Source organism: Synchiropus splendidus, chromosome 18, assembly GCF_027744825.2.
Source record: "Synchiropus splendidus isolate RoL2022-P1 chromosome 18, RoL_Sspl_1.0, whole genome shotgun sequence".
In the NCBI taxonomy this organism is placed as follows: domain Eukaryota; kingdom Metazoa; phylum Chordata; class Actinopteri; order Syngnathiformes; family Callionymidae; genus Synchiropus; species Synchiropus splendidus.
In genome coordinates, this window is record NC_071351.1 from 11,436,517 (window position 1) to 11,460,986 (window position 24,470).

The window sequence follows — 24,470 nt, forward strand, 5'->3', positions numbered from 1 at the left end:
GGGCGGGCCTGAGTCTCCCCACATTCCGGCCAATGAGATCGGAGCACCGCCAGCAGCCTGGTTGCATAACAAACCGCAGGTCCACTCTCGCTCAGTGTCCATTCATCGCTTCACGATGGCGCCGCCACAGAAAGTCTGCATTATCGGCTCCGGGAACTGGTGAGCGGCTGACAGTGACATGTAAAAATGGCGTGCAAATGTGTAGCAGGCGGCAGCTAACCAACTTAGCATCACCGGGCAGCTAACTAGCCACTCTGATGTAGTGGTTCCGATCTGTCATTTACACTTCTGATCCGCGGTTCTTAGTCACCAGTCGATCGGTTAACAACCTTCCTTCTCACCTTTATAGTTAAAGAGAGTGCGTTTTATTCTGCGCTATTAATGTAGCATTTAAGGTAATATTGCTAAAGGTGGCTGCCTCAGCAATTCGCAGCCAATCGCCGAGCGCATTCTGTGTCACATGGCGGTAAAGAGCCAATTATACCGCGCGTTTGTCTAACGGTATCGCGAAAGTTGTGCGGTAATTCCTGTAGTAGACAGGACAGATAGTGTTGCAGAGATTTTAAAAATGCTGACACCTCAACAGGCATCGTGTTTATTAATAAACATGGCACACTACAAGCGTCCCCACAAATAACTAACCGAAGAGTGGTCGTCTTTTTGCACAACACCTGGCATTAAAACCAACAATAGGTCATCGCTACAGATGTTTTGGATTGGTCATTGAAAGTGATAAAAAATGGATCTGAACAAAAACAAGTAGGTGACAGCAAAACAGCAGTGGGTGTGTGATGACAAGTGACTTTCAAAGTACACGCCAAACAACTGTTTTACCAATAGAAATGAGTCACGCAGCTCTGTGTGGTTTAGTCAAGGTGTTTTCTAATGTGTTGTTCTTTTCACAAACTCACTTCAGGGGCTCCGCCATTGCCAAAATCGTGGGAGCCAACGCTGCCCAGAACCCCAAATTTGACAACACTGTGAAAATGTGGGTGTTTGAGGAGACGGTGAATGGACGCAAACTGACCGAAATAATCAACTCTGAGCATGAGAATGTCAAGTACCTCCCCGGGCACAAGCTGCCTGCTAATGTGGTAAGACAGCAACTGCCCATTTAAATGGTGACAGTTACCACATAGTCATGTATTGTGTCGACTTATTTTATCTCTGTTCTCATGTTTGTCCAGCTGGCGGTTCCAGACCTGGTGGACGCGTCGACTGATGCAGACATCTTAGTGTTTGTGATTCCACACCAATTCATAGGGAAAGTGTGCGACACGATGAAAGGCAAAATAAAGACGGACGCTTTAGGGATCTCCTTAATAAAGGTTTGGGAGTCTTTTATTTCTTATCGAGTTCTAATTTGCATGACGTAGAGGGAGCTGCTTGAAGATGGGAATTTTGTCTTCTGAATATGTCTCCAAGTCAAATGTTAGTTTCATCCGGCCAGGTCATCTTCTGCCAGGTCATAAAAGCCAGTGTGGAGATTCGACTTTAGAAGTGTCCTCTCGTCTCCCGCAGGGTGTGGACGAGGGTCCCGATGGTCTGAAGCTCATTTCTGACGTGATCCAGGAGAAGCTGGGCATCAACATGAGCGTCCTGATGGGGGCCAACATCGCAAATGAGGTCGCCGATGAAAAGTTTTGCGAGACAACCATCGGTGAGTCTGAGTTCAACCTCGAGCACCGCTGAATAACAGACCAGCATTTTTAGTTTTCGCCTGCATAAATCCCCTCAATTACAGCTTATATGTTGAGTGTTTTCAATGGCATTTCAAAACAGAATCGGCAGTGAAAGGGTTAAATCTGACTCCAGACGAAGCTAGACCAAATGCACAAAAGTGTCAATCACAAGGCTCCGAAGAGGAAGTGAGTCTGTGTTCTTGAGTTTTCTGCCTGGTCATCATGTAGGTGAGAGGTTAAACTTGTCGCTACAAATACAACATTCAATTGTAACTAAACAGTCATGACCACTTTAAAAACAGTTGTGGAGTTTCCTGCACACTCTCTGCTGGATGATGCTGGTGAGCCACATCTCATGACCGAGGCTGCGGTCCTCATGATGAATGGCCCTGTGGGCAGAGTCAGGTTTTACCAGCCCTAATGATGTGATAGTGAAGCCCCTTGTACATCGGCTTTGTGGCTGCAGGGTGCAAGAATAAAAACCACGGGGCTCTGCTGAAGGAACTGATGCAGACCACCAACTTCCGAGTGACAGTTGTGGAGGAGAGTGATGTGGTGGAGATCTGTGGCGCCTTGAAGGTAAGAGACGCTCATTTTTTTTTTTCAGGTTAATAACAGACAGCTCATGATCACTTTTGCCCCACAGAACATCGTGGCAGTCGGGGCCGGTTTCTGCGACGGTCTGGGTTTCGGCGACAACACGAAGGCGGCGGTGATCCGGTTAGGTCTGATGGAGATGATCGCCTTCGCTCGGATCTTCTGCACCACCGGACCCGTATCCTCTGCCACCTTCCTGGAGAGCTGCGGCGTGGCCGACCTCATTACCACCTGCTATGGGGGACGCAACCGCAAAGTGGCTGAAGCCTTTGTGAAGACTGGGAAGGTGAGGAGTCCGTGGGTCAGAACTAGTAACAGTGGTTATTAAGAGCACTTTTCCTTGCAGTCCATTGAAGATCTGGAGAAGGAGATGCTGAACGGTCAGAAGCTGCAGGGACCAGCTACAGCCGCCGAGGTGTTCACCATCCTTAAGCACAAGAACCTTGTGGAGAAGTGAGTTCTTCTTTCACCCATGTGACTGCAGCCACACGTCATCCATACGGAGGAGAGCAGGATGCTAATAGACTTTAGGCATGGCAAAAAATGTCGACCAATCTTTTTCAAAACCCTTCTCTTCCTTTCAAAGTTGATCCAGTGTGAGGGGCAGTTGTCGACTCTACCACGCCTTCAAGCTAGATCTTGTCCTGTCATTTGAAGTGAAGGCACTCACTTGTATGACATATCTCCAGACATGTCCTTTCTTTGTCCTTTGTTTGTTTGATCCTCACCACCCCGATTCACACGGTGTCATTATGAAAACAGGCCACAGTGGATGGAAATGAACCCATGCAAGGTAGTATCTTTGTTTTCAGTTGAAACATACATGTGCTTGTATGTTTCAACTGATACAAAAGATTTAGCACCGCTCATAAGCATAAAAAAAACAACATGCAGTTCAGCACGTCAGTTTTACGTTGACGCCACGTGACGTCTGTGACAGCATGTAAATATATATTAGGATGGCGTTTCATCTTGCCAACACTGCAGATCATTCTCTTTGGTTGACCGTACTTGCTCCCACCCACAGGTTCCCTCTCTTCAACGCCGTCTACCAGATCTGCTACCAGGGCCATCCAGTCTCCGAGTTCATCAGCTGCCTGCAGAACCACCCGGAGCACATGTGAGACCTGCGGCGACCGCGTGCCTTTTGGACTTCCACCTGAAAGAACCAGCTCCAGCTGTCCGGCAACAGATTTACAGAACTCAACTTTGATACTCTGAAGAGTCATTGTGTCTTTACATATCTGGATTTTGTTGTAAGTGCTTTTACTTTCTGCCTTATCCCAAGACTTGAAGGATAACTGGGCAGTTTGCTGTGATCATTATAGTTCTCCACTGCCTTTGCGTTATTAACACTACCCAATGTTTAAGACTTCAGCCGTGTCAGCAACTCAGGACAACGACCAAGAGCCTTCAGTGGTGGCAGTGAAGTTAACCAACCTTTGTGGTGCCGTCCATCATCAGGTCTTCGCCATAGACGTGACCGTGTCTTTGTGTCATCCGTGTCTTTTCCTGTCTAGTACTGTATCACTTCCAATGCAAGTGCCTTCAATCATGCAGTTGCCGAGTCTTAATCCTCATGTTTTCTTTAACCAAAGACTGAACTCCTCCGTGTCTGTCCAGTCCAGTTGTGACCCGGTTTTTAGTTAAGTCTCTGAATAAATTAAGCAACCAACAACCCCTGGAGTCACTTTCACTTTGGATATTATTTTTTGCTCAACACAATGGGATCAGGTCTGTGAAAGTAGGAAAGAAACAAGCGTCTTCAAAGTGGCAAAGCTAGTTTATTACAGGAAGTGTGGGCAGCATTAGCGTCACGTTTTGACGAAGACATTCACAGCTGTGTGTCTGGACTCTGGAATGCACATCAGTCACTTCACACATGTAAACCAGCCAGACAGTAAAGGCTGCTGAAACTAAAGAGTGTTGCACCTGACCAGAAGATAAGACTTGACAGAAGAGAACAACTTCCCGTGGGTCTGAGGTTTACATGTCGCGATGGAGTGCACATGATTAGAAAAGACTAGGGAGCGATAAATAAATGCTCTGGAAGCATTGTTACAATCAATGAATGCAAGCGTTCGCTGGCCCTCGCTGTGGCTCCACCTCTTTGCTGCGTGACTTCTATCTCTGCTAAAGGTCATGGGTGCTGCTCTTGTCACTCACCTTCACTACTTGGTCCCGGTGGTTGAAACTAAGTGCTATGTAAGACTGGAAACTTGAATCCGTCATCGTCTGATGTTGGCTCAGAGCAATTTCCCTGAGAAGTCATCTTTTCTTTAGCTCCCGATGAACCCCCACAGCAGAAAGACGCAGCCTCCTCCTCCTCCTCCTTTAAAGTCTGTGAGGGTTGACCCATTTATAAGTGCCTTCGTAGCGAAAACCAACTCTCTGCGAGAGCTCGTCTGCTTCAGTTGGACCCCGGCTGAGAAGAGAAGCAGTGATGAAATCCGTCTGAAAGCAGTGGGTATTAACTGGGCTCCACTCACCTTCCATAAACATAAGGGATAGGTTTGGGTTTTTCGTTGTCGATGTGGTGCAGCAGAGGTGTAAAGATCCGCCATGCTTCCCTCAGCTCGTCGCTGTAGACGAGAAATTATGCACCATGACTCCACCTTGTGGTCAAACAGCATTACTACGTGAACAAAAAAAGACTTCTCGAGCTTCATCTGTCAAACGCCTTTTCTGACTGACTGACCTGCGGACAAAGTGCATCTGGCTCCCACAGAAGACATCAAGGATGAGACGCTCATACGCGTCTGGAAGCTTCACATCCTGAAATAAAATTGCGTTCAATAAAAGACAGGAATGGCGGAGCAGATTCGCTCAAACCTGCCTTGTATCTGCTCCTGTATGTGAGGTCCAGCTCAGTTTCCTCGGGCCAGAAGTAAACCCCAGGTTTCTTGCTCATCATCTTGGCGTAGACGGCCTCGTTGGGCTGCACGCGCACCACCAGCTCATTCCTGCGACACTGGTTCTCAAAAATATCCCCGGGGACGTCGGTGAACTGCAGACGCACCTCAGCTTTCCTCTCGTTCAGGGCTTTGCCACAGCGAAGGATGAAGGGCACCCCTGAGCAAACCACAGCGTCACATGGTCCAGTCAACACACGCCTCCAGTTTCCTTACCGTCCCAGCGTTCGTTGTTCACATAGAGCACAGCTGTCGCGAACGTAGCCTGGGTGGATCCTTTAGGGACAGTGGGGTCGTCCAGGTAGCCCAGTTTGGCGTCCCCCTCCCCCTCTGGGTTGCCAACATATTGTCCCAGCACCACGTTTGACATGCACACTGGGCTGATGCACTTCAGCACCTTCACCTGCAGCAGCAGGGATGCGTGTCCACATGGTGAGGGAAACCGACCAACTGTGAGTCTTTACCTTCTCATCTCTGACGTCATCGGAGCTTGTGGAGGCCGGTTTCTCCATGGCAACCAGGGACAGCATCTGCAGCAGGTGGTTCTGCATGACGTCACTGGTGACCAAGCAAGTCAGCGTTACGATCGACTGGCCACTGAACTGCAGGACTCACTGCACTCACCGGATGATGCCGAAGTCATCAAAGTAGCCGCCGCGCCCCTGCGTGCCAAAGGGCTCCTTGAAGGTGAGAACAACACAGGCGACGCTGTCACGGTTCCAGATTGGACCGAAGATGCGGTTCCCGAACCTGCCAGGAGGAGGGGAAAGAAAAGATGAGTGTCTCATCCGCAGCAGGAGGACACAACCACAGCTGAAGATTGAACGACTCTTTCAAAGCTGCACGTCCATCTTCTGGCTAGGACCCGGAACAGTTCCCACCTGAGCACCATCAGGTTCTGCACCATCTCTTTGCCAAGGTAGTGATCAATACGGTAGATCTGCTCTTCAGCGAAGAGACCCGAGAGGTGAGTGGACAGCTCCTCGGAACTCTGAAGGTCTCGCCCGAACGGCTTCTCCACGATCACCCTGGTCCAACCTCTGGTGGAGAAGCAACCTCCATTTTACCCAGAGCATCTTTCACAGCAGTAGAATGCAAATTTCTGTTTTCCCACCTTGTTCAATTGAACTAGACAAACAACAGTTATTTCTCACAGAATTCAAATTTATGTTTGGTTTTATTTGCATATCCTGCAGAAGCTGCTCGAGGCATCGTTCTGCGGTTCCCGATGAGCTCACTGACCTCTGATCCATGCACTTGAGCTTGATGTTTTTGGTGACGTCATGGTAGACGGTGGGAGGCAGAGCCAAGTAAAACAGCCGGTTGCCATCTTTATCTTTCAGCAGGTCCAGGATGTGTCTGTCAAGCTTGGAGAAGGACTCCTCATCCGAGTACGTCCCACTGATGTACGAGTTCCTGCTGAAGAAGGCAGACAGCCGGTCTGCTTCTGTGTCTGCCACCTGAGCAAGAGATGTTCCACTGTTATTTAACCCTCCTGAAACCTGTCACAACCTGGCCGCACCACTATACCTTCAGGTAAGGCAGGCACGCCCTCCGGATGGCGTCTACTGTGAGGTTTGAGCGAGCAAACCCAACAAAATAAGTCAGCTCAGGGAGGAGACCATCTCTGTACAGCCACCTGCAATTCAGTTTTCACTTTAGTTTTTAGTAAGATTCGCAGAGGAGGGATTTACTCACCATAAAGTTGGGTAGATTTTCTTTTTAGCCAGATCGCCCTGAGGGGACAACAGCGTGGAGTTAAAACTACCACCCTCAACCACAGTGAATTCATATTAGAAAAGCAGCCAAAAGGCCAGAAGATATCATCATAAAATTCACATAAAGAATATGCTCCTACTTTGGGGATGTCATGAGACTGTTCAGCTTTAATAAATGGAGTAAAGTTCACGTGTATGAGTTCGAGCTCCACCCTTTCCAGTCCGACAGCACGATAGTGAAAGAAAACGCTGACACTCCATGACGCTGCAGAAGTGGTGACAATAGAACCAGCCTCTTTCATAGAGAAAATGGGCGGTTAACATTGTTAGGACGAACGTGCAAGAACATTTTGTTTAAATCTGCACACTTCAGTGCACAAAGCACAAGGTTGCTTTCATTCAACAGAGAGAAGGAAACACTTTGGAAGAACCCTGTCGTGTCAGACATAGAAAGAGGAAACACCATTGACTAATTCAAACACAAGGAAGTACAGAGAAGATGCCAGAGATTCCTTCAGTTTCTCATCTCCACTGGACTCATAAGGAAATACTCGACAGACAATGAGGTCATTCAGGAAAGCCAGTACTCAGGGGAATAAACTCTGAACATGAGCATCTGAGGTCCAGCGTCACAGAGCTGAGTGAAACAACTCCATTACGATCCACCACAGCTGGTGCAGTCAGAACAATCAGCTTGCTAACTGAATTAACTTTTCCCCCCAGAGCACCACTTAGATCCTGCCTGCACATAAACACTGCCTTCTTCTTGGTGTTCCACAATAATCCATTCCCAAACTATATTTTGTCTCAGCTGCGCCACCATACACGAAAGAGAAGCGATCGCCGTCTCATTATTTTGAAATCTTGGTTGAGCCTTGTTTGCAGAAGCTTTGTGAAATCACTGTCAACATTTCCTCCACTGTTATGCAACGCATTGTTCTGGAGGAAGTTAGCATCTCTCACCGAGGCTCCCATGATGATGAAGACGTGAGCGTCCGACTGGTGGAACTCTTTGTCATCGTGCAGCTCTTTCCTGAGTTCCCCGAACACCTCAGAGCGAGAGAGGGGGATGTTGCTCATTTTCTCTGCAACAGAAAACCAGTGAAGGACATTCAATGTGACGTACTTGAACATTGATCGAGGGAAGAGGTGCTGTAACTGTATTTACATGACAAGCTGCACACTGAGGTCAACACGTGGATTTGTGTCAGATGGCCTTCCTAGTGTTGGTACCAGGAATAGCTCGGCAAACACACACACACACAAACACACTTTAATGTTATTAGTGAAATCCACCCCTAAAGCCCTAGTTATTTACAGGAACGCGACGCTGGGATGAGTAGAACACGTTAGTGCAAGATGCCAAACAAAGCGGCTGTGTTGCATCCACATATCCAGCTAAGAAGATGAACAGGGAAACATGAGTTCGGAACGTTCAGCAAAGTCAAACTGCTCCGTCATCACGTCTTAGCTTCTCATGCTGTTATGACAACGGCACGGTTAGCCGCATGCTAAGCTAAGTGGTTACTGAAGCGAAAGTTACTTACGGCGTCTGTTGGGATAATTCCAGAATAAAGGGAGCAGGGACGGGGCGAATAGCTTGGTGTACACTAGTTCTAGGAGGCAGGGCTGCTAGTCGTCTACTTCCCTGTTGCAGTGACAAGGCACAAATGCGTGTTTTTATTGGTTTGAGAGCTACTCACCAGCGCTCGCTCGACTCCCCATCACTCCCGCGGTCTGTGACGTCACACGAGCCGACGATGGGCGTGGCTTATTACGCAGGTGAGGAGTTTCAGTTTCCGCAACACTGTTTTTTAAAATACATTCGATTCATTGTAATGATATCCGACCTGTTAATAACATCAGAAACTGACTCAGAATTTACAATAAAATCCAACCACGTGTGCATGAAGTAAAATGAATGAAAATGACAATGAATTTGTTTTAATATGTTTTAATATAATAAGTTTCCTTCAGCCTTTTATTTAAATGCATAGCATTTAAAAAATAATTGTTTCAATTCTTTATTTTCTCACATCTTTATTTTCTTCAATCCAATAAAAAGCATGGATAATATTCTTCAGAGATAATTTCCCTATTTTTTTTTTTTTTGCATGTATTTGTTTCATATATTAACCAACTAGTTTAATCTTAGAACAGTATATAGGATGATTTAGCATAAATCACATTTTGAACTTTTCCAATTATGAATTGAAAATATGAATTTATAAAACAATATTTTTGTTGTGCATGTGTTGGAAATGTAATAGGTCACCCCTGCATTAAAGGGTAATGGGGGTCACCCTGGACAGGCAATTGCACATATACAGTTCTGCCACTCTCACTCACCTATAGAGACATCAGTGAACCGTTGCGTGCTGTCTGTGGGAGGAAAACGGAGTCCCCAGAGGAAGCCCAAGTGAGCATGAACTCTGTGTTAAAGGGACCCAGGCAGAGATGCCCGTGCTATACATTGTGACTTCCTGCCCCTTCTCTGACCCAGGCTTGCTCTGGAGTCTGGCAACGGGGGTGCAGCAGATGCTCTTAGATGTAGCTAAGATGGATCAGACTTGTTTTTCTGTCGCATCCAACATGCTGGAGTGACGATCGCCTTAGAGGTCAGCTAATTGTTATGGTCTTTAAACTGTTCCTGGACCGTTTTTCCTTTGTGCCTAAGCACCTTAACAGGCTCCTGGGGAGTCCAAAAAGGTGTGCACATCACTTAAGCATGGCTCAGGGGTTCTCAGAACATCGGAAAACACCATCCCACATCCCGCCCTGTCGTCACCACCGTGCTCCATGCATGATCGATGTGACATAACAGAAGCCAGAGACACTCTTTTACAAGTGCAGCACCGAACCAAAGATAATAAAGAGGATATGTTATGTCACCTTACTTAGTCAATAAGAGCTCAAACATCAAGAATTGATATATATATTTTTTATTCTTTTTCTTTAAGGGGAGATGTTATTTTTCTCTGTCCTAGTCCTCTGCTCGTCTTGCCCTTGACTTCCCTTTCAAACCCACCAAACTCAGGGAAAAATACAAATGAAACAAAAACAGAAGAATTCATCAGGCCTGAGCAAAACGAACAAAAAAAAGAAATAATAATAATAATTAAAAAAAACACTGTTTCAGTAGTATGGGGGTGACAAGCTTTCTCTCCCACTCACCCCAAAAAACATCCCAAAAGTGAACAAGAACACAGGTCTATGGACAGCTGATAGAAATAGAATACATACACGTCTTAAATAAATTCATATCCATTCTATAAACGCTCTGCTTATATGAATCTCTCTATTCATTGGTCACAGTTCATGTTAGTGGGTGATCTGGTCTACATTACAGTCCACTGGTGCGTGTACACCGTCGGGTCGTCACACTGGAGGGACCAAGGCTGCGCCAGCTGGCTTTGGTACAAACAAGATCAACGGTTGGTCGCTGCAGAGACGAGTCAGGGCTGACATGTTGGTGGGTGACCATGAGATGTGAAATCATAACCACGACGAGCCCTTTTCTCTTTCTCTCCGTCCAAAAGTGTCCAGACAGGGCAAGCAGGCACAGTTCCGATATAGTGTTATTCTATGATTTGTTTCTAATAACTTAAGGCAATTCATTCTCTGCATTTTAGCACTTCACTGACAGACCCGGGGGAAATAATACAAGAAGGGGAATGACTCTCCAGAAGTGTTGACCTGCCCAATCTGTCGGAAAAGAGGAGGTCGGCCTCCGACGTTTACAATACTGCAGTAGTGGTAGAAATAAAAAAGCACAGTGAATCAACTGTTATGTGTTGACTGCCATGTTTCAGTGAGCAAAAGGCAGCTAATGGTTATTACTTCCTCCTTGCAGTCGCACCAGTGGAAATACTTCATATCATACATCAGGAGAACAGCTGAACTGTCAGTAGCTGCAGTTGATCCGTTGGTACCAGTGCGCTTGACATTTGACAAAGAAAGCGTGCTGGTCTTTGATCCTTTCTCATCGGAATGGAATCATCGTCATAATACGCAGAATAATAATCAATCAGAATCAGTAATAATAACATTAAGAATATACAAATAATGGGTACAGAAGTGATACAAAATACCTTAAACCAAAATATAAAGAAATACCACAATCAGACATGCTTCATAGCGGTTATGTTTGGCAAGAAAGCAGTTTTGTTGTGTCGTAAAAACCTCACAGTGAAAATAGCTCTGCCCCTTCAGGATTACAAAGCACAGTTGTCAGTCAATATATATGTTTATTTCCTTCATCCACTTCCTCTTCACAGAAGAATCAGGCTTTGTGGTGCCACTGCGCTTCAATCCCAGGTCCCTTCATTCGGAATTTCCTCAAAATATAATAGGGCTAGTGTGTGTTTTTTTTTCTTCAATTCAATTGTTGACTGTGATGGGGTTTTGAATAAAGACGTCCTAAAAAGGAAGGAGAGCCGCCAAAGACTCAAAAAACTGTTGTTCGTGTCCACAGGTGAGGTTAGTAAGCAAATGAATTTAATAAAATAAATAATAAATAAAAGAAGATATTCACCTCCGACTTCTCCAATTCTCTGCCAAGCCTCAACAGAACTTCTCCGAGGTCACATTTGCTTCACATTCCATCTCGTGGTTAAGGTCAAACTCTCTTCCCTTTTGCTGCCAAAATGACAGACAACTAATAATGTCCATACTTTATTAAAAAAATAGAAGCGGTCAGCGCCGCCGGCACGGACTCCTAGCATGTAAGCGGGTGATCTTCAGCGAGAACATATCAAACATGTCTGATCTTGCTTTTCAGTAAATACTTTAGTCTTTGGTCAAATATATTCCTCCTCATTTTATACATATAGTCACACAAATATGCGAGTGTGTCTTCCACCGGATATTTGTGCGCACATTTGAGTCATAAAGGACCTTTTGCACAAAACGTCAAAATAAATAATCAAAAGTACCTTCTTTGAATTCATGTGAAATAAGGAAAAAAAAAGAGAAATAAAAAGTAGCCTTATGTACAGCGCTAATCTTCTTTTGACACAGGCTTAAAGGCTTTTTTTTGTTTGTTTTTTTTCTTAATAAACAGACTTTATCTTTCAAGAAGCCTGAGAGAGAGGCCAGACGTGAGAACTCTTGTCCTTCATCTTGGGTGGGGGAGCCAAAGTGGCCGAGAAATTTCCATCCGTTAACAGTTATTTCTCCCTCCTCCCTCCAGATTCAAGTGATGGTCGTTTCTGTCAGCCGCGTGCTCACGTGGTGAGTCCTCGCTCGGTGTCGAGTGTCCCTGCAGCTGCGCTCACCACGGCTGCTAACTGCTGGGCGGCCCGTCATTCAGGAAGTAGGTGGTCATTTCCCCTTTACCTTTTACCTTCACGACCCCGCGACACTCCAGGACGTACCTCTTCTTTGCAAGCACCTGGTAGAGGTCTGTGGTCACCTGGAGAGAGATGGAAATGTAAATCAGGAAGTGACATTAATCGTTTTTTTTTTTATTAACTTATCATGTTAAAGTGCACTGGTTGGTGGTAGGGTCAGGGCTGTAGACTGGGAACCAGCCAACGCCGGTCGGAAACAAAAGCTGCCTCAGTCAAATAACCAACTATATAAGCTTACTTTGGGTTATCCTGCAATAATTCTCAGACCACAACATGACTCCTAACCTTAGAAGCCAGAGGCGGAAATGAAATTGAAGTCTGGTGACACAAATCTGACAGAATACTGAGCCGTTTCCTGGAATTGATTTTAAACCATAAACATGCCCCCAGTGTTTCTTCAAAGTCCATGTGATTTGGGACAAAAAAGTCACCAGCAAAACGAAAAGGTCACTTTGTTATGGATGCATTATCCCGCTTTGCGAAACCATTTTATCTAACATTCAGACTGGAACATGCTAAAGAGGTTCTCAGCTGACTGAGAGAATGAATTTGGACCCGCAGGCTTGTGTGAGAGACCATCCAGTAACGCTAGCTAGCTGGGATAGACAATTGGATAGATAGTTATATAGATAGACGGATGGATGGATGGATGGATGGATGGAAGGATGGAAGGATGGATGGATGGATGGATAGATAGATAGATAGACAGGTAGACGGGGTAGACGGATAGACAGATGATAGATAGATAGATAGCTCATAGACACATAGATAGATAGATAGATAGATAGATAGACAGACAGACAGACAGTTGACTATAGCGAGGAAGAGAATGGCTCCTGCTCCGATACGCACCTGTATGCGGTCAGGCACACCTGTACTGTCCATGCGACTGGCCACATTAACTGTGTTTCCCCAAATATCATATTGAGGCTTCCTGGCGCCAATGACCCCAGCGACCACCGGACCAATATTTAAACCTGGAGTCATAAAAAGGAACGTATAAAGAGCATGTATGTTCTGGCCCTCAGTGGCGTCGACATCGTCTCACCTATCTTCATCTGGAAGTTGTTGAAGGAATGCTCGTTGATGTACTTCATCTGCTCCCTCAGTCTCATGGCGTAGTCGGCCAGCGCGGTGATGTGGGAGCGTCCCTCTTTGTCGTAGGTGGAGTCGTTGAGTCCAGACGCAGCCATGTAGGTGGAGCCGATGGTCTTGATCTTCTCCAACTGCCTGTATTTCTCCTCGCTGATGATCTGCTCACACAGAACAATGCGGCGGTCAAGCATTTGCTTTGTCAAAAGGACGTGCCGACCTACCTCATCGAAGTCAGCGATGATCTCATTGAGCAGCCGCAGACACTCCACTCCTTCGTTGTTGGCCTCCAGCTCCACGTAGAACTCGGAGAAGTTGCTGATCGAGGCGAACATGACGGCGACGCACTCGCACGACTGGTAGTAGAGCTCGTCATTGCGTCGCTCCCGAGCCAAGAAGTGAGCAGCTACGTCCTTAGGAAGGATGTTGTGGAGGAGACGTCGGTTGTAGGCCTGAAGCTCCTCCATGTCCTCCTTCTCCTCTGTGGCCTTGGAGGAACGGTTGCATTTTCACTCTCATATTGTCATAAATGTAAGTAGGTGCAATGGCGCCCTCTACTGACGATATGAAGTACCTGTAATTTCCACAGGAAGTCGAGGCGTGCAGTGGATTCTACCTGCTGTGCGTGCAGGTATAAAGCCAGTACAAAGACTGTGAGGATCACTGGAGTCATGACCCTTAGGGACACTTTGGTCACAACAAATGGACTGCAACAAAAAATATTACATCAAGTCGGATCTTATGCAACACTTTAAATCTTTAAACAAGTTTGTGTCGTCTTACCACTCGTTTATAGTTTCATTGAAACTGGACCTATGAATCATCATGGAAGAAAATTAGTATTAAAAAAAACGAATAATTTAATAAAATGATACTTTGAAGACAAATTACTCACCATTGAGTGCTTGTTTCATTTAAATTTCTAAAAAAAAACAACAAAATAAAATATAGATTAATTACCATAATAATAATAATCATAGATGACTCACATAAAGTGGATGAACTGGGACAATACATTATGGTTATGAACAGAAACAATAAATATTGTCTTTTAAAATAACCCCAAGTTTCTTTTTCCATTCTAAACTTTCATATTTCATATATTTATTCTTAATCATTCCAATATCCCATGAGAAATTAATAATTTTGTTGAGTTATTGTTCATCAAAAGTAGTTTGTACCAAGTGGACTCTATTGCGTCACCTGCACTGACATGAACAATAGAAGTGAACACAATATGGTAATTTAATCACCTCCTCTCACTCATGTTCGAGCATATTTTTGTGAAACACAAATGAAAGTGTTGATCCGAATTGCTCGAAAACAAATGTTCCGTGCAAATGTCGTAGTTGTTGTGTACACAAAAACATCCTGCTTCCTGCCTCTCCATCGCTCAGCCATTGTCCCGCACTTACATGGCATTGGAGGTGACAAAGAGGTCTGCATTGTCAAACAGAGCTACTTGTGGCCACTCGACCAGCAGCAGGAAGGTGAGCTGGATGAGCAGCATGAGGGCCAGCTTTCCGATGCTGCTGATCTGCAGGAACACCGAGCAGGCCAGCAGCGTCAGCAGCACACTGTAGCTGAAGTACTGACACAAACAAAAACATGGGTTTGTGTCAACCACAGATTTCAGAAAAACAAAATGCAAATTACAAAGCGATGTATCACGAGCACCGGCAGGACGGCGAGTGTCTCACCTCGGGGAAGGGGCAGGGGGTTCCTTCGCTCGGACAGATCTCTAAACCGCCATCTACTGACACATTCAAGCTGCGGATCACACACGGAGTCACCAAGTCTGCCGACGTGTTCAGCTGCTCAGCAACACAGTCTGCTAAGCTCCTGGTGTCACAGGCAAACTGCAGCAGACACACAAACTATTTAGAGTCTGGAACCAAACAGATGGTTTTTTTTCGTCTCTCACCATGTTAACAAAGGCAGAGATGAAGACAAGGAGGATGGTGAATACTCCAACGAGAGTGCTGTTGGTGCGAGACTGGACAATCTTCCTGGAAACAGTCTGCATAGCAGCCGGAAAGAGCTGCCAAACAGGAAGGAAAAATTGCTCTGGACTGTACCAATTTATCAATTGCTTGGTATGTGCTGAGGAGGTTTCAATACCTTGATACAAGAATATATGGCACAAATGAAGAGGATGTTGGCAAGTATGATGAAGATACTGATGTAGATTCCCAGCATCACCGGGGTGCTGCGAGAAAAAATGCAAATTCATACTGCAATAATTCAACAGCATTTCCTGCTGAATGATACTCACTGTGGAAAGATGACAATCTGGATGAAGGATATGAAGCAGAACACCAGAAGAGTACAAGCCACATAGCCACCAAAACGGTCATCAACCTTCTTGGAGTACTGCAAACATCAAGAATGAATATTAAATATATTATTACATTAAAACATAAGCATCACACTGTACCTTCTTCTCCAAGCTTGAGGTTTGGAACGTGAGGAGGAACTTTTTCACGTGATCTTTTCTGAGCTGGTCGATGCTGCGAGCGTCAATGGCTCGTCCCAAGAACTCATCCACCTCATCCTCAGGATTCATGGTCTCCTGAACGCCTCGGCTGAAACCAGAGATGGAGAGATGAGGCGGTTCTTAATCGGTGCTACAGCCTCACCAACAATACTCACTTGTCTTTGCTGGAGGCTTCGTCGATCCCCTGATGAAGACAGAGATCAACGTTTAATCTGAAATCTGACCGCTGTTTGGCTGGAACTCTCACCATTTGTCTGAAGACTTTGGAGTCTTTGGTCCTGGCGAAGGTTCTGTCGGGAACCCAGCGCGGCATCAGCCCCTCATTAGAGTTGGCTCTGGTCCGCTGCATCTTCGCCATCATCGCCTTCTCCTCCTTCTGCTCAGAAGGACAAACATGACGGCTCGACCAACTGTTCTCACGCAGCCCACGCTGACTGAGAACATGAATACTCCAGAAGATCTCTCTTGTCACTCTGGCTTTTGTTCACACCCACGTGGGAGACTGATCAGCTGACTATCTGGACCGACACTTCATTCACAAATTTCTTCATTAAAATGTATTCATGACTAAAACACGGGCTGATCACGTGAACGCCTCAGTAGCACCACGTCGTGTTGACTTCACCGGATGAGAGGAACTGAATCCAGCTGAAGATGAGTTCAGATTCAAACATTTTCTCTACTAATATTTTGGAAAAGTTAGGTTCATAAATAAAACCAGTATTCACGATTATCACTTGAAGTTAGTCAAGTGTTGGATGGTTTAATGCACTGACCCGTTTCTGGCTGCAGCCCAGCACCAGGAAGGTCTCAATGCTGTTCTCCTTCAGGTACGCGTTCCTCTCCCCTCCGAAACCTGGTTCCACCTCATAGTCTCCGTTCAGATATTGCAGTGTGGCCTTGGTGATGTGGATCCGACTGCAAGGCAAACATCACCATTTAAAACATCAGCATTCAAACATCTTTTACTTAATCTTAAAAGTGTCACCAAAGGTATGTGTTGCGACCTATAAAAGCAAGACACGTATAGCTAGATATAAAACGTATGTTAGTAGTCAAAAACCAAACAGAAACAATTATTATCTTGATAAAATATGATATATTAGGACATAAATCAAGGAGGGAAGACCCCCTTTTTATTATCACCCTCACATAAGTTTAAGCAGCATCTAAGTGTCCCTATTTGCATGTGCAAATCTCGCCATTTCCCTCACCCTGCTTTGCCTCCCGCCTCCATGTGATTGGCTAGTGTGACATCATTGGACCACACATCAAACTGCCACTTCCTGAGACCCAGCACGCCGCAGTGAACACGCCCGCTGTGAATGCCGACCCGCATGTTGACGTTGACCCCCGTCACCTCGCGCACCAGCCTGCGAAACGCACGCATGATGAAAGAAAACACCACCTGGTATGCAAAAGGTGTTTGGCGAGCAACTCACGAGATGGCTTCGATCATATCCACTCCCATCTCCACGCAGCAGTGGGCATGGTCAGCCCGAGGTTCAGGCAGGCCAGACACACAGTAGTAGCAATCGCCCAAAATTTTTATCCGTAGGCAGTGGTTCTCCTGAGAAAAGTCATCAAACCCAGACAGGAAAGAATGAGAACTGGTCAAACTGAAGGGCGGCGCCAAAGAAAACAACAAAGGAGTGGTGAACAACAGGAAAAGTATCACATCAGATGGAAGAAAACCTTGTGAAATAAGTATATAATAATCAAAAGTGAAGATGAATATGAATTAATACATCAATATTGTTGTTTGATGTAGAGCAGAAATACATATTTTCAAGAAAAAACACAGCACTTACAGACGCGAGCTTGTCAAAGCGGGCGAAGAGTTCATTGAGTGTCATCACCAGTTCCTGCGCCGTGCACTGCGATGCCAAGCTGGTGAAGCCCTCGATGTCGGCAAACAGAATACTGAGGAGATACAAATGACATTTTTTGGCTCATTCAAATGCAGAACAGATTATAAAGTTCCGAATTTAATGTCAAACTGAGTTATTCTATTTCACAAAAGGAATTTCTGAACTTCATTTCGAGCTAGTTTTCTCTTCGACTGCTAACTTAAAAAAAAAAAAAAGGCTTGAGCAGCCTCATTAAAACTAGGAAGCAGCAGAGCAGTTTTGTTTGAGTTTCTAAAGTTCTCATGTCACTGTTACTGGTACACAGATTTATAAACATAGTTGTGGCGGATGTTCGTAGTTTCGAATCGACGAATGCGACTTACAGTTAGTTATGTGGTGTTCTTTGAAGTTGTGTGTGTGTGTCTGAATGGGGCTGACTGTGTGCGGAGCGTTTGCTCAGTGGAGTAATTGAATGTGCGCTGAAGAAGTTCTTCTTCTTCTGGGATTATCTTATCTTGGCTGCTGGTGATTAAGTATTCCCTCACGAGTGTTAATTAGCCTCCTGTCTGCCAAACCACTCTGCCGGTGTGTGTGTGTGTGTGTGTTTAAGCATATCTATCCTACTGAGGACCATGTGGGGGAAAACACCTCCTTGTGGGGCAGTTTGGCCAGACCCCACAAGGTTAAGCCTCAACTTGAGGCTGAAGACTCCAAGACAACAGGGTATGAGGTTTACGTTTGGTTCAGAGTCCTGGTTTAGCCATCTGTTTTGGATGGTTAGGTTTATGGTGAGAGCATTATGTCAACGTGTGACAAACCTGTGCGTGTATGCGCAGGTCTCCCTACAAACTTGAAACAACATTTGCATATTCATAAAGGATACTACGGATCCCTACCAAGCTTGTAAACATCTGCAAGGCGCCACAATGTCAGGTGGATTCATGTGTAAATTGATATTATATTTCTTCACTCATTCTTCCCAGCAGTCTCATCCAGGCGCTACAGAATTCATTTTCACAAAAGCTATAGGCAACATCAGGAAGTGACCTGATGCTGATAATCTATTGGCCGTGGAGCCGGCCAAAATGAATATGAAATCATCTTCCAAATAACCGCTGTCAAGCTCAAAGGATTTTGTGACCAAGCTGACCTGACATTGTCATGTTTCTGTATATAGATCTTATGGAACATCATGTCTTCCTTCTTGGCATTGATGTCAGCCTTCATCTCCATGGCAACGTGCCTTGGCAACACTGAAAGCAACAGACGCTCCTGAAACACACAAAAGAAGAGTTAATGTATAATTGTATTGCTAATGATGTCAAGCCTAGGAGTGTGAATCGCATTTTAACTGGATGCACTCCATAAAAAGAGTTGCACTTCTTCGCAGGTGGGGCAGTATATTACATAAAAGTCCTTTCATGCGGCACCTGCAGGTCCTGACTTCACTACATCCACCCCTCACAGTGTCCAGCAGGAAGTAATGAGGTCAGAGCTCAGATGGCAAACATTAATTATTGCTGCGCTGCCTTCACATGTAAATAACCTATTGCAAAGGAGCTACCTGACTGAAATGGATTGGCGAAGCGGATCAAGTATCCGCTGATGACAAACAAGCCAGTGCTCTCATGTCACTGGAAAATGACTTCATCGCTGCGACACGTGCAGGGAAAACTCCCTCACACACTCACTAACTGACTGAATGATTTATCTTCATGTTGTCTGCAGCTGCCAGCCACCTCTCTGGAGTAATAACACATTAACATTAATCGTCATGTTGTTGTTGGTGTACTTTGTGTATTTGTGTTCACTAACCTGCTGTTGATTCTCCCTCTGCAGATGTAGTCGGGCTTGGATGTATCCTCTGGTCTCTTGAAAGGCTTGTCTTTGGGAAACCTCCGCCGGATAGTGGGTACAAATCCCGATGATGTTGGTGCACAGGAAGATCAGGACGTTGGCGCTCACCTGCAAAACAGAGCCCATAAAACACTTGAAACTAGGGCGACAGAAACAAAGCACCCTTTAATAATAGCTAAACAATATTGAAATGATATGAGACATTTTCAAACTTTCACGTGGAAGTGATTAATATTGAGCATGCAAATGTGTGAATGAACGTTTTTAACAGCGTGGAAATTTAAAGTCAACATTATGTCATGCCACACCCATATTTCTAGGGAAAACCAGAGACATTATGGACCTGGGCAAAGACTCATTTAAAACAACAATTAACTGCAACAATAAGTAAAAAAAAAACTTTTTGCTGCATCTAAGGAGCAGCGGCGCCACACCTTCAGAAAAATGATGATAAAATCAAGTTTCAAAGGTATTTAAAAGTGGAAACATCGAAACAAACTGATAAAACAACGCATCATGGAGGTGGACATGAATGTAACGTCTTCACGAAATAAATCCTGGAAGAAATGCAAGAAGCCTTTTTATCGTACTTCAGTAATGTCAAAATTTCCATTCTGCTTCAATGGTTCTCTATCGCTTCTTCTCCATTCCATTTTTTTTGCGAGTTATTCTATCACTTTATCTCATTTAAACATGCGATTATGCCATTTTAGAAAGAATATAATCTGCTTATTCAAGGTCTGTTTTCCCCAGTACTTCTGTTGTTCATCTCCCTGAGTCAAAATGCAATATTCCTCTGAGATAAACTGCAATCTGTGTAACATCATCCTCAAATATATCTGCCGTGGACACGATAATGTACTATACTGTTAGAAATGGCAAAAAAGTGGCTGCTTATTTTAACAAAAATAAAAGCGTGTTCAGTTATGTTGCAGCAGTGAACATCATAAATACATCACCTATATCAAATATGCACAAACAGCTGCATATCACCATGTTCCTGGGGAAGAAGGGTTTTGCCATATATGTCTCTCTCGCTTATGCACACTCACAATGACACCCACACACTTCCTAAAAACAGGAAAGACTTCTGTTTATGGAATCATTTGTCTCCACAGCTCCTCGCAGCATCTGATCAGCTGATCATTTTCCCAGCCAGCAAATCCAGAGAACCTAATGTGTTCTAGCACACAGCTCAATCCACAGTGTTCTAAAAATGGCCCCACAAACATCTTGGGAATTGGTGCTGACCCCTCACTTCCTGCAAGAGTCTGTTCTGATGAAGTGATGGAGGGCGAGTTGGACACCAGCAAAGGAAGAGTACTCATCAGCTTTCAAAAAAAGATAGTCCATTATTTAATTTATGTTTTATAGCAGAAGCTTTCCCAGAATGCTCAGGTGCACAGGTCACATGACTGTATGACTGAGGTTGAATTCTTGAGTCATACACAAAAACATCACGGTTGCCAGGACTTAGTTGCAATGAGAAACATCTACTAGAATTCAAGCATGTCAGTGGTGACACCCAGCCAGAAATAGCTTGGCATGTGAGTACACGCGTGCACACAAGCAGGAGACAAAAAGCCACAAAAGTAACGATTCATTTATTCACTCGCTATTTTCAGAAATGCCCCAAAGAAAGTGAGATTCAAAAATAATGCATGTAAAGTCACAGGCTGCTGCATCATGCAGCAAACTATATTTAAGGCAGCACTAGGAATACAAGACCTCTCACAACTATGAATAAGGGTGAGAAAATGACATGTATTTTGCATTCAACTCCTGTCACAAGGTCTATATTCACAAAAAAACAGAAGTCAAATGCATTTCTGAGTCAAAACACTAAGTATTTAGCGTAGTAGAGGGTCATAGTGAAGTCTAAGACGAGACTGACGGTAAATGGACAGATGAGTTTAAAGAGACGGCAAACAAAGGGCGCTGTAAAAATAGCTTGATGGGCATAATAGATTAGGACTGACAGACACTGAGAAGGAGAAGGAAGGAAGAGTTGAGAGGAGCAACAGGAGGAAGGGGGAAAAACAGATGAAAAGAGGGAGAGACGAGACAGATGTGGGCCACAGTGACATTGGGCAGATGGCTCACAGAGCTCTGTTTACATTACTCTCACTGTTCAAGCAAAACAGACACCAGAGTGAAGTGTGGGTCCTGTATGCAGGTGAACTGGTTCACAAAGTGGCCCGTCCACACTTCTATATTGGCTCATATCCCTCCACCTTTTATGAGCATATTTATATGATGTGTTTCACAACACGTTTTTGTGGTTTCACTAATGGCTAGGTTTTGTTTTTATTGGAGTAAACGGTGAGTTGACACAGCACACAGAGCTGACCTGTGTTAACACATGAGCTCTTCAGACGGTCTGCTACCTATGAGTGGTGCCATCTTCACGGCTGCACACGTCTTCTCCACTCAATAACACTCCAATAACGAAAACAATGGAGCACTGCCTTCCCTTTATGAACAGGTCCCTGCCAAACTACTCTACTAATATAATCTATTATATTTTTAGATGAGATCAGGTCACCAACTCTGTGACTCTGTGACCCCTCATAGCAGGGGTCACTAATCTTTGTGCTATTCCAAGGGCACTTTGTTTTTCTTTTTGTAGCAGGAATACAGTAAAACAATTTAATAAAAGCACATGAAAAAATGTCATGCAAGGCCCCTAAAATGTGTATATTAGTAGTCATTTTGAGGTTTAAATTTGACTACCAAGACTGAAACTTCCATTGTGATGAAAACATGTGTTCCTCAAAATAGAGTTTGGCCGAGGCTCACGTGAGGCTGTCATGAATTGAGCAAAACTGATGAATTGTTGACTGAAAACAGTGATTTGGCATGGTTGTGAGACATTAGAGGAAAGAGGGGATTGGATGACGTAGGTGCTGGACGCAAAGGCAGAGGTCGCCATAGTGTCCTGTAGGCGACAAGCCAGCCTGGGACCAGTCAGGGTGGAGGACTCTAATCCCCATAGATCATAATGGCATTATGTAAAAGCTGCTCTGATCAAGACAGGATGATCGCAAGACAGATTTAGCACAGTAAGGATTCAAATATATTCGGGAAATAAAATGTCTGGGCACCTTCAATTTCTACAGTTCAGTTTACATTTACTTTCTGAAGGCCCATCTAACTTCAACTCTTTTTAATTTATCCTCTCACAAATGCAGTGTAAGCATTTATTACTATGTAATTACTCCATAGAAAGCTCATAGCTTGATATGATAGTATGATGTAATACAAGTAGTGTTGTTCAGCAGAGGCTCTAATTCACAAAGGTCAAACTCTGTCGAAGAGAGTTCCACCACAGCAAGTGACCAGTTCCTATGCTACTCTTCCTCCCACTTCAAGTATCCCCGGCCCACTACCAACACTGACGCTGATCACACAGTGGTGTGTGTGTGTGTGTGTGTGTGTGTGTGTGTGTGTGTGTGTGTGTGTGTGTGTACATGTGTGTGTGGGCAGACATGCAAATGCAAAAACTAGCAGGTCTTGAAGATCGCGCGTTCCTCCCAACACTTGCTTTCACAAGAACAAATTCATAAGCAGTAGAATTCTGTCGGCAGCATACAGTTTTCATAGGTTTCCTAAAATACTTCAACTCAAGGACAACAAATCAATACTTTGAATATTTAAATAAGGCAGTGACAGAGAACAAACTTTAACCGTAAAAATAAAGCCGTCTGTTTTCATTTCAGCATTTCTACAACCGCATGTGTGTTCGGGAGGTTTGACCAAATCCTGACTGTACGTTATCAAAAATGGCAGCCCAGTTTCACTTAGCAACTATCACATACATTCCTCATCCTCCCACAAAAGACCTGCAGCCCCCCACTCGGGTTCAGGAGGAGTACAGAGACAGGACCAAGCAACAGAGGTGAGGATTAAAGGCAAGCGCGGATGACATTTTTTCTAATCCATGGAGGTTTATGTTATGCTGCCATTTATTGACAGCACATTTTTAATATTCAGTATAATATTCAAGGTCATAATCCTGGTCAGTCAGTTTTAGGAACTTATAATGTGAACCTTGGTGCTCCAGTTTAATTTACAACCCTCTTATAAGCTGTAAATTAAACAAGGAGAAAAACACTATAAAACATGACAGATTCATAGTTTTCTGCTCATATCCACCTTAAAAACAAATAGTGAAGCATTATGGACAATTTGAGTATGTGGAAAAAAACTGCGATAAAATACAACAGAAACAAGTTTGGGGGTTACTTTGCGTAGAAAAGCAAAATAAATAACAGCTATAAGTTATAGGTGCTAGAGCTTCACAGACGAACTCGGCCACAGCTCTGTTTCATTTCAAAGCGTCATATTTTTGTTGTTTGGACTGGTGGAGTCGGCTGCAACCTGCTGCTGTAGCTTTAGTAAGAATGCGACTCCTCTCCGCTTCAGTCTGCATTTTTAATTGTAGAAAATATGCCACAGCAATATATATAACAATAATAACAAAACAAGAAATGACCCGTAGGAAGCCAGCTGTGGCGGTTTCTCGCACGCATAGTAGGATCGATACCACTGCAAAGTATCAATACTTTTGACAATTGACAAAATGACTTTCAGTCCTATACATTTCATGACATATATTTACATCATTACTTGCAGCAATCCCCATTTTTGAGATTCAGATCACAAGCATCAGCCTTTGATATTGACCGTGGCTATAATACGGCCCTGACAGTTCTGGCTTAACACCCTTTATTGCTATTCCTCCTCCTGTCAGGAGTTCTGTTCTTGCACAGCGGTTTACCTTGACAGATTTACCTCTAAGCCTCAGACAGAGGTAGATAAAAACAAGCTTCTCATGTCTAACCAGCAGATTTTATCAGCTGCAGCTTGCATGGTAACTGCGTTAACGTCGGCTGTGTGAGTGGGCTGAACACA

At 44.5% G+C, this 24,470-nt stretch overlaps 3 protein-coding genes across 5 annotated transcripts in view; 1 reads left to right on the forward strand and 2 right to left on the reverse strand.

The window, feature by feature from the left end:
- Window positions 1–18: 18 nt before the first annotated feature.
- LOC128749622 (glycerol-3-phosphate dehydrogenase [NAD(+)], cytoplasmic) lies at window positions 19–3,971 on the forward strand. Its single transcript, XM_053849377.1, has 8 exons — window positions 19–159; window positions 917–1,094; window positions 1,188–1,328; window positions 1,522–1,660; window positions 2,149–2,261; window positions 2,329–2,565; window positions 2,626–2,732; window positions 3,307–3,971. Exons 1-8 carry the CDS (start codon window positions 116–118, stop codon window positions 3,401–3,403), a joined length of 1,056 nt encoding a protein of 351 aa, XP_053705352.1. The 5' UTR covers window positions 19–115; the 3' UTR covers window positions 3,404–3,971.
- A 72-nt stretch (window positions 3,972–4,043) lies between these two features.
- g6pd (glucose-6-phosphate dehydrogenase) lies at window positions 4,044–9,421 on the reverse strand. Its single transcript, XM_053849376.1, has 14 exons — window positions 9,259–9,421; window positions 8,613–8,716; window positions 7,873–7,994; window positions 6,890–6,927; window positions 6,722–6,830; window positions 6,434–6,651; window positions 6,073–6,231; window positions 5,816–5,941; window positions 5,656–5,749; window positions 5,408–5,594; window positions 5,116–5,351; window positions 4,978–5,054; window positions 4,769–4,861; window positions 4,044–4,704 (listed from the first exon to the last, which is right to left on the reverse strand). Exons 2-14 carry the CDS (start codon window positions 8,632–8,634, stop codon window positions 4,614–4,616), a joined length of 1,572 nt encoding a protein of 523 aa, XP_053705351.1. The 5' UTR covers window positions 8,635–8,716; window positions 9,259–9,421; the 3' UTR covers window positions 4,044–4,613.
- A 1,872-nt stretch (window positions 9,422–11,293) lies between these two features.
- adcy6a (adenylate cyclase 6a) overlaps window positions 11,294–24,470 on the reverse strand; it is a 33,285-nt gene continuing 20,108 nt past the window's right edge. For 2 of the 3 annotated variants that reach the window (XM_053849369.1, XM_053849370.1), the window contains 21 exons: window positions 19,515–19,664; window positions 18,850–18,971; window positions 17,661–17,772; window positions 17,292–17,419; window positions 17,064–17,222; window positions 16,626–16,767; window positions 16,097–16,225; window positions 16,005–16,033; window positions 15,790–15,937; window positions 15,628–15,725; window positions 15,474–15,561; window positions 15,277–15,393; window positions 15,053–15,211; window positions 14,768–14,943; window positions 14,248–14,274; window positions 14,136–14,165; window positions 13,927–14,059; window positions 13,577–13,840; window positions 13,309–13,513; window positions 13,113–13,237; window positions 11,294–12,322 (listed from right to left, as the gene is read on the reverse strand). In XM_053849369.1, coding sequence (XP_053705344.1) covers window positions 12,194–12,322; window positions 13,113–13,237; window positions 13,309–13,513; window positions 13,577–13,840; window positions 13,927–14,059; window positions 14,136–14,165; window positions 14,248–14,274; window positions 14,768–14,943; window positions 15,053–15,211; window positions 15,277–15,393; window positions 15,474–15,561; window positions 15,628–15,725; window positions 15,790–15,937; window positions 16,005–16,033; window positions 16,097–16,225; window positions 16,626–16,767; window positions 17,064–17,222; window positions 17,292–17,419; window positions 17,661–17,772; window positions 18,850–18,971; window positions 19,515–19,664 — 2,670 coding nt within the window. In that variant the 3' untranslated portion in view covers window positions 11,294–12,193. The remainder of the gene's footprint in view (window positions 12,323–13,112; window positions 13,238–13,308; window positions 13,514–13,576; window positions 13,841–13,926; window positions 14,060–14,135; window positions 14,166–14,247; window positions 14,275–14,767; window positions 14,944–15,052; window positions 15,212–15,276; window positions 15,394–15,473; window positions 15,562–15,627; window positions 15,726–15,789; window positions 15,938–16,004; window positions 16,034–16,096; window positions 16,226–16,625; window positions 16,768–17,063; window positions 17,223–17,291; window positions 17,420–17,660; window positions 17,773–18,849; window positions 18,972–19,514; window positions 19,665–24,470) is intronic. The other variant, XM_053849372.1, reaches the window with a different exon arrangement.